We start from the raw sequence: 12566 nt of genomic DNA, 5'->3' as shown, positions 1-12566 counted from the left end.
AGACATAAGTTTTCCAACATTTGTAAAGCAGTGTGCTTCATTAATGATTCAATGGAATCAAACAAAGTCTTGCATTTTTCTGAAAAAAATATTTCCCCAAAAAACAGAATTATTGGCACCCCTTTAATATTTTGTGCAAACACCCCTGGCAAAGATGACAGCCATGAGTATTTTCCTCCAATTTGTGATAAGATTAGAAGTTTACATAAGAACACATATGGAGTGATTTTTTTACCATTCCTCCATGCAGAAATTTCCCATGTGTCAACATAAAATATAGATCCTTATCCATGTGTTGTTAGGATATGAAGCCTTTTTTCTCCATTTTTATTAAGGGTGCCACCTATCAAATCTCCATTTTTATTAACTGTACATTCCCTTAAAATCTGTGGTCTAAGAAATGATGGTTATGTTAAATGACTATTGTTTTCATCCATTTATAATAACATAATTTTACATATCCATATATCTGACCATTTCTCTTTTTCTCTCCCACTCTCCTCTAACACTCATCCATCCTTCCCACCATCCATTGTCACTTGTTGTGGCAGCCTACATCACGTGTCTACCTCCACCCTCTCCCCCCTACCATATCTGGAGCGTTTCTCTTGGCTGTCTGCCGATGACCATGACCTTCATGACTTCTCTCTCATTTTCCTTTGACTCTGTGTCCCCTACTCGTGGTCACTGAGGCACTCAACTCTACTCGACTGCTAGCACCAAATCCCTCAACTCTGTCCACATCTTCCCCGACCTGTCAGTGGCCTTCAACAGTCAATCATGAGAGACTGGAATGGGCGTCACTAGATCTGCGCTTGACTTCCTACCTCTCCAATCGCTCCTACCAGGTGACTTGGGAGGTGCTCAGTTTCTGACCCACGCCCCCTGCAGACTGGTGTCCCACAGGGCTCAGTTCTTGGTTCCCACCTGTACACCATGTCTTTCGGGTCTGTTAAAGCTTCCCGTGGCTTTTCTTACTCCTCATATGCTGATGACAGCCAACTCCTTCCCTTTCCTTCCCTCCCGAAAATCACCATGCAGATCTCTGCCTGCTTGATGGACATCTCTGCTTGGGTGACCTCCCACAACCTGAAGCTTACTCATAGCAAGACTGAGCTTCTGTACATCCCTGCTAAGTCCTCTCCGACAATCAACCTCTCACTGACTGTTGAGGACTTTGTAGTATCCCCCTCCCACACAACCAAGAATCTTGGGGTCACCATTGCTGACCAGCCTCGCTCCACACATATCGTCCACTGCCAGGACCTGCAGATTCTTCAGCCAAAACATATGCTGTATCCGTCATCTCCTGACGGAGAAAGCCATCCAGCTCCTTGTCCAAGCGCTTGTAATCTCTCGCCTGCATTACTGCAACTACCACATGGCTGGTCTCCCATCTTGTGCCATCAAGCCCCTCCAGCTGCTCCAGAATGCTGAGCCCACCTGACCACCATGCAGCCCAGGTTGGCTCATGTCACCTCACTTTTTATCACCCTCCCCTGGCTGCCAATTCGACACAGTAGTATTGGCACTCCAGGCTGGTAAGGACTGCCCCACTGTACATGAACATACACTTAAGATTACTATTGTTTTTGCTATGCTTTTCATTTCAGGAACTCATACACTTTGCTTTGGATTAAAAGAGTCTGCTAAATGACTAAAATGTAAACTGCAAGAAATCATAAGTACAGGCACAATATGAAAACAACCATTAAATTGATCAAAAACAAAAGTTCCCTGGGCAAGGACATAATTATTTAAGAGGCATTTTCACAGCCGTTTCAATTTTCAATGCAAAATAAGAATGAGGATTAGGAGGTCTGCAGCATTAAACATGCAACGTGTTGTTTATTGTGATGTATGCCCTGCAATGTTTATTGTTATTATGCATATTGTCATTGAATTATTGAAACATTGTTGAATTGCTGAATTGAACAAAATTTAGGTTGATCATAATGACCACGTGAGGGAGACACAATCCATTGTATTTTCATTTTAAGGAAAACAACGAAAAGCACAAGACATGGCCTACGTAATAAAATCTTTAAATCCTATTTCTGTTTGAACTCATTTGCTGTCCTCGTCTAAAAGTGGACAACTGGCCACACATGTCCAGATCCTATCTCAGGTGTACACTTTACTATGCCATAGGTAAACTCGATTGATTAATTTATTTGGCCTAATGTTTTCAAATTATTTTGCAATCTATCGGAGCATTGTTGACATGTTCTTTATCTCAGTGATACACAAGCAGCGGGGAATGTGTCCTTGCAATTTTGGTTACTAACCTGTTGAGTGATTTATTATTTTAAAGACCTGCTAACCAAATTCAGAGTTAGTGCAACAAAGTAAACGCATGAGGTTCATCTGTAGGCCTGTATTATTATTTATTTTTATGTGCTTGGTTTAATTGCGTGTATCCAACTAATACATTTTATCACTTCAGTTTATTATTTTAATTTATACCATTTTACATTCTATTGTCAAGACTTTTGTCACTATTTTGACTCCATAGTTACAGAGCTATTGGCACTTGAAGGAGGTTGAGAGAAAATTGACTCCAAAGCTACCCGGCCTGCTATCCTGGCTAAGCAGCAGCGAGTTATTTCACGGAGGCATTCTTTTTGTTTTTTTCAGTTCAGAAGGCATAAACTGGATTATGGCGATGGCGGACAGTCCAGGTTAGCAGCTAGCGGTCGCATCACACGTCTTTAGCTGGTTACGCATAAATTACTGGTGAGTCAAGATTAAGTAACTTGGATTTAACAAGTTACCGACCAATATAAACTAGCTAGCCTAAACTTTGTGGAACGCTTGATCTTAGCGGTTTATTTCTCACCACCAGAAAGTTATGTGGTCATAAAGATAGAGTAATTCACCGCTGAAATGCGGGCAAAGCTTGGCTAGTTAGCTAAAGGAGTTATGTTAACTTGGACCGTGGCTGTCCTCAACTGTTTAGTCCACACGTTTACATCTGGGTTTCTTTTAGGCTGTGTTTCAAAACTAGTTAACATAGACTCACTGTGTTCCGAACAGAACACAGGGAAAGCGAAGCGGCTTCAGCCACCATACATCACCTAATGTCCGTTCACTGGTAGTTTGTGGTAATAAAGGAAAGTGGTTTATGGTTTCTTATTGGTTATCCCAGATACTAAGAGACAATTAATGTGAATTGGACCAATAATTATAGAGAAAACAACAAATAACTAGCATACACAATTTCCTTGTGTTTGGAAGACTATTTTAGCTCACGATGATCCCAACAGCACCTGAAGCATAAGAGTTTTACACTCTGTTATGCAGGCGATTAAATCTTAATCTGGTTAATCTCAAGATGAATTAAAAACTGATACAGTTTATATAAAACGATGTGTGTATGTACGTGAACAATTTTACAAAGAACACCTTTGGCTGAGCTATAAGCCTGCCCGGTCCGTAGTCTCTCGTTAGCAACAGCTTTCCCACCACACTGTCATAGGGAAACACCATTACCTTGTCACGGCAAGAAATGGATCGCGTATATGACTAGTACAAAGTTTTTACGAAAACGGAAGGAATTCGACTTCAGAAACACACACACACATACATACACACAAACCAAAGCTGATCTAGAAGTAATTTCTTATTCGTCATGAAAGTCGGACTGTTCAGAACATCGTGAGCTAACTAGGCGTTCGGAACACGGTGAGTCTACGTTAGCCAGTTTCAATTGCTAACGTTAGCTAGCTGGCTACCCATGCAATATGTATGTTAGTCTATGTCGTAGCTATATCATTTAATTGGATATGATATATTTAATGGTCATGTAGCGTAATAGCTAGTTCTGGTCGCTGGAATATTCAAATTTGTAAGCTAACGTTTAGCTATTCACTTTTAGCCATGCTAGCTATTATTTATAGCTAACGTGAGTTTTAGCTAGCTAGCTGTCGAAGTGAAGCAGGTTAGCTAGCATAAGCTACCGTTTTAAGATACTAACTCAAAGTAATTCAACAGATTTAGAGGTGAGAATAGCAATTTAGTTGCAAGCTACTAGATCAAGGACACATGCTAACGATCCAAAACCGAAATACCAATAATTGAACTTATATTAGATAGCCTAGCTAACGTTAGCTAACTGCAATTTTTAGCCAGTATTCATGGAAAGGACCCACGTATCGAATCGAATAAGGCGCCTGCTAGCTAACATGGCTAGCTACACTACTGTAAACGTTTCAGCAACCAAAATTGTAACTAATTCTGTTTAGCTGGCCTAACGCGACTTGAGTAAGTAGAATTAACGTTTGACAACAAGTCAATCTAGCTGAATGTCTGTGTCTGAATGACTGGCGTTTTATAGGAATTTTATAGATTTATTCTGAAACTGGTTCTATTTCCGCGCTTGCAATTTTCCACAATTGGCCAACGTTAGCTAGCTATCTAGGTAGCTCTAACGTAGCTTTCTATGTAACATTACCTATATCGTAATCTATACAATTATGCATTCAGGTATATTCATTTTTCAAGAATTGCATCGTTTTGATGAACAGAAGTAGAACGGACATTCTGCATTCACAATACTACACTCAACCTACATAGGCGAGCATTCACTTTCATTAAATTGCTAGCTGATTGATTGGCCACATCCACTGAAAAACACTAATTTACTGCGTTAGTATGCCTATTTAACGTCAGTTTCCAAAATAATTTAAATTGTATTTCGAAATTTGTTCATTATAGAGGGAGATATGCACAGTGTGCAAATGCTACGTCCGAGTCAAGTCAATGATTTACTGTGAGCATGCACACATGCAGTGACCACTTTAATATGTACGCCTGGTGTGCGTCCCATTATTCGGAAAATGCCGTCTCCTACAGTCCACTACCGCCCTTGAGGTACTCCAAAGTGTACCCTGTGATGCTTAGAGGACTTATTTATTTACCATAGCAAACTGAGATCTGTCAGTTAAAAATCCTGCATAGTATGCTTGTAATGCAACAAGTTAGTTCTGACCTTGCATTGTGATTCGCTATGAGACATTACAAGTAGTGCCATTATCTTAGAAATATTTTGTCATGTATTGCAATGTAATGTAATGGTATGAAATAGCAGTCCTTGCACTTGCTTTGATAGAGTATAGTCTATTCCCAAATCCTGCACACAGTGCTGGCGGCTAACCTAGGGGAAAGAAACTGACTGGAATAAACAGATAATCAGCCAAACTGATAGACCCTGTCTTATTTAGGAATGAAGTCCAATATATCCTCGCTGATATGTCAGGAGGGTGAGGGGGAGGAGTCTGTACCTTCTCCTGGAACCAACAGCACATCAGATGAGGAGTGGCACCCCAGTACTGACAGACGCCGAGCCGGTGTGTTCATGTTTGTAAGTGTGTTTATGGATAGCTAGCTGGCTGAATCAGTGATGTGTTTTGCTGACTGTTTGTATGTGGATGTCACAGGACTGCCGAGGAGAGAGAAGTGTCTGAAAAAAAAAGAAAACCTACCCCAACGTCCAGTGTTGAATGAAAATGAGGATGAGAATGATCAGCTCTGTGATGATCAATTTTGTGAGTGATAATTGATTTATTGAGGGAACCGGGGTATCTAACTGATTAAACATTACTATGCATTTTCTTTAATAGACAGTTTCTAGTCGCCTTGCATAAGTGCCTGATTTTTAAAGAATGTGGCTCAATATTAACCTACAATAATGAAGTGTTGAGTAGTGAGGGATATATTGGATACTTGCAGAAGATCAGCAGGTTTCTGACAACCTACCAGCTTGTATAGGGGCTCTCAGGGGTTGTGGTCTAAAGCAAGAAAATGCACTTTAGGTAAGTCCAGAACAGCTTGTACAGCAAGGTTACGTCTTCATAGGTTGTAAGTGTAAATATTTCCAGATTTTTCTCTGGCACATACGACCTGAGGCAAGATGAATCAATACAAAATATTGAAATATCTGTAATCTTATGGCGGGTTGTTGTCGAGCACATTCATGTGTCTAATTTTGATGGCATCTCAAAGCAGCAGGCTATTTCAGATTTAATACTAATTTGGTTGACAGGTTGGTCCACAACTGTCATACCTGTGTGGTTTTATTGTAGTTTAATGTGACTAAGCTATCACATATGTGGCCTTTAACATGGTTTTACATTCTAGAATGTACTTTTTTCACCCATTGGCAGACTGCGAGGAGTGCCAGTCCTTCTACTTTGAAGAGTGTGAAACCCACGGCCCTCCTTCCTTCACCCACGACTCCCCGATTCCACTCGGGGTTCCTCAGAGAGCCCTGCTCACTCTGCCCCCGGGCATGGTCATTGGGCGTTCCAGCATCCCAGGAGCAGGCCTTGGGGTGTTTAACCAGGGACAGCTGGTGCCTGTTGGAATGCATTTTGGACCATTTGAGGGAGAGGTGACCAGTAAGGAAAAGGCCATTGAGAGTAGCTACTCATGGGTGGTAAGTCAATTGTAAAGTGCTCCACATACACAGTGTTGGTGTCATGTTGGTATTCACAGTGAGGTTTGTAGTGAACCACAACATTCTAAGAGCAAACGTATGATGGAATAGGTAATAGTTTACAGATTAATTATGACAACTGCACGGCAGCAGACAGCTGCACAATAACATAATCAGGACAAGGATCCAGCAAAATTGTGGAACAAAGTGCATTGCTGTTGTATATTTAAAAAGGTAGGTAGTATATTTCATACATTATAAGTGTATTACTACTGTGCTACCTGTGCTGGCATTGGCAGAATGAACTTCCTGCAATGGTCAGAGCAGCAGAATTATAATCCATTTTCTGATTTAGGCTGAAGATCCGGCTCTTCAGTTTGTTTAATGCCTCCCTTCCTATTTCCACTTACTAGCACTATTTTTTTTATGTAATTACTAGGATTACAGTAGTTCATATTACGGTTTTATTGATGTTACAGTAGCTATTTCAATCTACCAATTGTATTGTGGTTTTAGGTTGCCATTAATTTAACTTGCATTTAGTGCTGTATTGATATTGCACTTGACTTGCTGGTTTGGGTTATGTTGTTAGCCTCTTCTGGCGCTTTTGTGTGCATGACTTTCATTGTTCGTCGCTCTGGGTTAAAGCATTTGCTAAATATGCATAATCTAATGCAGGCAGAACTGGTTTGCGTTACAAACATGGGAAATGTTTTCATCTTTTAATCCTAGACAAGGATGATTTATGATTTAAACCTGAATAATAATCTCATCAGGAATTGTATTTTATGTTTTGAGATTTTAAGTTGGAATATTAGATATTTTGAAAGTGTGAGCGCATGCACAGAAGTGTTGTCTATCTCATAGAGTCCTATTTGCACAGATCTGTAGGAAGAAGAACCAGTATGAGTTCATTGATGCCATACGAGATTCTCATTCCAACTGGATGAGGTAAATAAAGCCTGAATCTACCACAGTGGCTCTCTTCTCATTCAGTATTCATGTCATACTCAATACTCATGATACAACATGGATAGCAGACCTGGGTCAAATACGTAATTGTTTTGGATTCAAATACTGTTCTCTGCTCGATTTGATCTTGCCTGGTGTAATTGAGCTAAACAAGAGGACCAGAAGGTGGGGTTGATTGAGAGTATTTCATTGGTTCCAATACACCAGACAAGCTCACTTTGTCTCACTAGTATGTGTTTTACCCAGGTCTGATGGATAGTGATGCTGAGGCTGAGAGCAGTATGGATCACAGCACTGCTACAATCAGCCTTGTGCAGAGCTGAACTGCAGTTCAGGCACATTTCCTGTGTATAGTTGTACTGATACATTGTTAACAAAATGCAAAATGCTGCATTAATTCTTCCCTCTTTGTTAGCATTAATGATAGCAATTTGCAACTTTGTAGTTAGGTACTGGTAGGCTCAGAGTCCAATCAGAATGACTTGCCAACTGGACGCCACAATTCTGGCCCTGTAATATCACTACAAAATGACACTGCATCCTATAGAGAGCTGTTCCATCCACTGTACTGCCTGTAACAGTGCCATCATCATTAGAATTGGGCAACATCTTCATTTGTAACACAAACTGATTGTAATGGTTTGTAAACAAAGACATTAAAGGGAACTCCAACAGTGTTGGACGCTGTAGGAAATGTTTTCACTGGAAATGAGAGGATGTTTTATCCATTAAAAAAAAAAAAAAAGCAAAACATGTTGAACCATGTGTTGCAGTCTATTCTTTCAGATCCATGGTATATGATGGAGTAATAGATGTGTGATTCTTCATAAAGCTGTCATCTCATCACTCGTAATAGATAAACACTTGGCATGACTTACATGTCCAGAATAGGCATGGCTGTCACATCATCAAGTCACAAGTCACATCATCAAAACTTCATGTATTGCTTGCTTAGGCAGGGTGTTGTATTTGCAGTCAGTTTATACATTGTTAACGGTCATCCTACAGTGGTTTCGGAAAGTTTTCAGACCCATTCATATTTTGCACACTTTGTGTTGTAGATTTCATTTTAAATGGATAAAATTTACATTTTTGCCAATCAATCTACACTCAATAACCCATAATGTAAAGTGAAAAAATGTTTTTAAAATGTATAAAAAACCAAAACTTATAAGTATTCAGATCTTTTGCTGTGGCACTCCAGTGTGGTCAGGTGCATCCTATTTGCTTTAATTATAAAGAACTTGATTGGAGTCCACCTATGGCAAATTTAATTGATTGGACATAGTTTAGAAAGGCACCTTGAGTGCCTCTGCCAGAGCCCAGAACATATGTGGAAAAATCTGAAGATGGCAGTTCAGACACTTCCCATCCAATCTGATGGAACTTGAGATGTACAGTCTTACAACAAGATTCAAAGCTGGAATTGCTGCAAAAGGGGCTTCTACAAATGACTGAATTAAGGGTCTGAATACTTATTTAAATGCATGATTTCAGTTCTAGAGTGTCCATAAATGTACAGACATTTCTAAAAACATGTTTTTACTTTGTCATTATGGGTTATTGAGTGCAGATTTATGGGTAGAAATGCCATTTTATCCATTTAAAATGAAATCTACAACACTGTGCAAAAAGTGAAGGGGTCTGAATACCTTCTGAAGCCACTGTATGCGCTGTAACAGGATACATTGACAAATTACTTTGCACTTGCATTTATTGCACTTGCTTGACATCCAATTATAATTTGTGAGAAGAAAACAAATGTGTGAGAAGGTAAGAACTGTATTTATCTGAAATTAATTGTATTTTATTGATCCCTGTATGTACTTTCCTCCTTTTCCTCTAAGGTATGTGAGCTGTGCACGCAGTGAGGAGGAGCAGAATCTTGTGGCTTTTCAGCACAGGGGACGAGTCCTGTACCGGTCTCTCCGCCTGATCCCTCCAGGGCAGGAGCTCTTGGTGTGGTATGCAGACGAGTACGCCAAGGAGCTGGGCATCATCTGGGACTCACTGTGGAACAAAAAGTGCACTATAGCAGGTGGCTCTCTGTTAAACCGTTCTTCCAAAAGCTCAGTTGGATCTGTGTTCCTACAGTGTAACTCAATTAAATCTCTGCTCCTGTAGGTCTCTGTTTCTATAGCTTTATTCCTTTCAGCAGTTTTTGTTCTTGTAATGTACGTTGTTCTTGCGTAATAGACTATGCGTATGTGTTCCACAACCTTAACCTCCTCAAACACAAAGGTTATATTATTGATAACTGTGGATAACTAGGATTCCCAACAAAAGATGCTTGATATGACACCCCAGGTAATACCAAAGATGGTTGTTACTGTAAAAATAGTGCTTTCTAAAAATGCGAATGTCTCCTGTTTCTTCTCTTGTGCCCATCTTTCTGCCATCATCTTAGATGTGTCGACAGAAGAGCACTCCAAGGTCTTCCCCTGTATGGAGTGCCAGTTCTCCTTCACTGCAGAAGTCTACCTCCATAAGCACATCAGACGCTCTCATCCTGAAGAGTTCACCAGGCTCCAAGGGTCAGGGTCTATCTGCAGCCAGTGCGGGAGGGGGTTCAGTAACTTGGACAGCCTTAAAGAGCACCAGTGTGCCGAGGCGGGGGAGAGGCCTCACTGCTGCTCCGAGTGCGGGAGGACCTTCACCCGCTCGTGCCACCTCAAAAGGCACGAGCGGACCATCCACATTAAGGAGAAGCCGTACTGCTGCAGCCAGTGTGGGAAGTGCTTCAGCCAGTCGGCGGGGCTGAAACGACACCAGCACGTACACACAGGAGGCAGACGGAACCATGGGAGGGTGGACGTAATGCCCAAGGTCTTCCCCTGTTTGCACTGCACTTTCTCATTCACGTCAGCGTTCCTTCTCCATAAGCACATGAAGCGCCATCACCCAGAGGAGCTCTGCGGGCAGCATAACGAACCTAACGGGACTGAGAGCGACGTCCCCAAGCAGCTTCCGCTTTCCGACGCCCCGCCCGACGAAACCAGGACCGCTTCCGACACTCCCCCGGCTCATTGGAACTCCAGAAAAGGGAAGATCTTCAAGCGCCTCGGAGCATCAGCGCCGGCAAAACGCCAAAAGGCCGAGAGACCGTTTCCGTGCTCTCAGTGCGGGAAGAGTTTCAGAGACGCCGAGACCCTGAAGGGCCACCAGTGTGAGACTGAGGAGGGGCCGTTCCATTGCCTGGAATGCGGGAGAAGCTTCACTCGCTCGTGCAACCTCAAAAGGCACCAGCGGACCATCCACACGAAAGAGAAGCCGTACTGCTGCAGCCAGTGCGGAAAGTGCTTCAGCCAGTCGGCGGGGCTGAAGAGACACCAGCAGATACATGCGGACGGGAGACGACACCACCAGGGCGTGGATGTGGCTACCCAGGTCTTCTCCTGCTCGTACTGCACGTTCTCCTTCACTGCCGAGCGCTACCTCTACAAGCACCGAAAGCGATACCACCCTTTGGAGCACCTGCTCAGGACCGGGTCGGTCCGGGTGGCTCAGATAGGGGACGGACCTAACTTTTGCTCCCAGTGCGGGAAGAGTTTCAGTTGCCTGAAAAGCCTTAAAGCTCACCACTGCATGCGGGTGGGAGAGAAACTGTACCTCTGCACGGACTGTGGGAAAAGCTTCTCTTGGTTCTACGGCCTCAGACAGCACCAGCGCATTCACACCGGGGAGAAACCGTTCGGCTGCACCGAGTGCGGGAAGCACTTCGTCCACTCGGGGCAGCTGAACGTTCACATGCGGACGCACACGGGAGAGAAGCCGTTCCTCTGCACCGAGTGCGGCGAGAGCTTTCGGCAGTCGGGAGATCTTAAGCGTCACGAGTGGAAACACACGGGGGTGAGGCCCTGCCGCTGCGATGAGTGCGGAAAGAGCTTCAGCCGCCCACAGAGTCTTAAAGCGCACCAGCAGCTGCACACAGGAGAGAAACTGTACCACTGCTCTGTGTGTGGCAAGAGTTTTGCTCGAAGTTGGCACCTAAGAAGACACCATCAGAAAATGCATTCCTCTTGAGCATATATGCATTAGTGTGCGCTTAATGAGCTTTGTGTGTGATTTACCATACCCTCATAATCCAGACAACATCATTCAATAACTGTTTAAAGACAATACATCTACATGATGTACGTGAAGTATGGTCTGAACAGTTCTGGGGAAAAAGTTTCTCTCCGAAATATTTAACAGCTGAAAATGTTTGATTCTAGGGCGACCTATAGACATAGTGCCTAAGGTGCCTGACTGGGACCTGAAAGGTTGGTCGTTGAAGCCCCAGTGTAGCCACAATAAGATCAGTGCAGCTGTTTGGGCCCTTGGGCAAGGCCCTTTACCCCACATTGCCCCAGGGGGATTGGCCCCTGTTCAGTCTAATCAATCTCCCTTTGGATAAAAATGTCAGCTAAATAAGTAATGATTGAAAGCGGTGTTTATTAACATATAACATGGTTCTGTTTTTGCTCACATGCTTGAAAAATACCAAATGTGTACAGATGGCAATTAAAGCTCTAATGATAAACATTCTTTATTTGATCATTTTTTTATTGATTATTCATGTATAGTGAGGTAAATTCAGATTTTAATGGTTAGGTTATTTTTAGGCATTCATGAAGAACATGGGTCCATCCATCCGAAGCATTAGCCTCATTGGATTTGTGTTCTAGAGAAATTCACTTTTAAATAAGGGGTGGGTGTTACCCAAGAAGTCACTCTGGGGTGGGAATTGGGATTTTTGTCGATTTTGGAGCACTATATCTTTGGCAGTAACCCCTTAAGTCTGTGGGGGTTTTTTTGTTCTGTTTTTTGCATCAATTCACAGCACAATTTTGAACTACTAGTTTAATAAGTTTGGAAGTGGTGCTGATGAAGTAACCCATCAAATATTGAAAAACAGCCAAGCAACATTTCCACGATTTATCATTTTTGAATGACTACATTTTTGTCTGAGTATTATGAAACTCAAGAATGATATTCTGAAAATAGACAGAAAATCGTGTCACAGATTTTGTAGATATGGTGCTCCAAAATTGACACACACCTCAACTTCCACTCGAGAGTTCAATTTCCTTATTTCCCAATGGGGCTAATGTTTGGGATGTTCTATACTGAATATATACAGTATTTATACAAAATTTAAGCAAAATTTAAGTGGTTA

At 42.1% G+C, this 12566-nt stretch overlaps 1 protein-coding gene across 4 annotated transcripts; it reads left to right on the top strand.

Moving 5' to 3' along the window:
• Window positions 1-2553: 2553 nt before the first annotated feature.
• On the top strand, window positions 2554-11932 carry prdm9 (PR domain containing 9). Of its 4 annotated transcripts, none has more exons than XM_061230211.1 (7): window positions 2554-2681; window positions 5223-5348; window positions 5439-5546; window positions 6165-6436; window positions 7320-7387; window positions 9256-9446; window positions 9816-11932. In XM_061230211.1, exons 1-7 carry the CDS (start codon window positions 2660-2662, stop codon window positions 11429-11431), a joined length of 2403 nt encoding a protein of 800 aa, XP_061086195.1. In that variant the 5' UTR covers window positions 2554-2659; the 3' UTR covers window positions 11432-11932. The 4 variants fall into 4 exon arrangements, with proteins under 4 accessions (XP_061086195.1, XP_061086206.1, XP_061086203.1 ...); XM_061230222.1 differs by having other exon boundaries at window positions 5223-5362; XM_061230219.1 differs by having other exon boundaries at window positions 2602-2736.
• Window positions 11933-12566: the final 634 nt, after the last annotated feature.

Source organism: Conger conger, chromosome 2 (genome assembly GCF_963514075.1).
Source record: "Conger conger chromosome 2, fConCon1.1, whole genome shotgun sequence".
Classification (NCBI taxonomy): domain Eukaryota; kingdom Metazoa; phylum Chordata; class Actinopteri; order Anguilliformes; family Congridae; genus Conger; species Conger conger.
The sequence above is the reverse complement of the archived record's forward strand: the minus strand, read 5'-3'. Positions and strand labels throughout refer to the sequence as shown.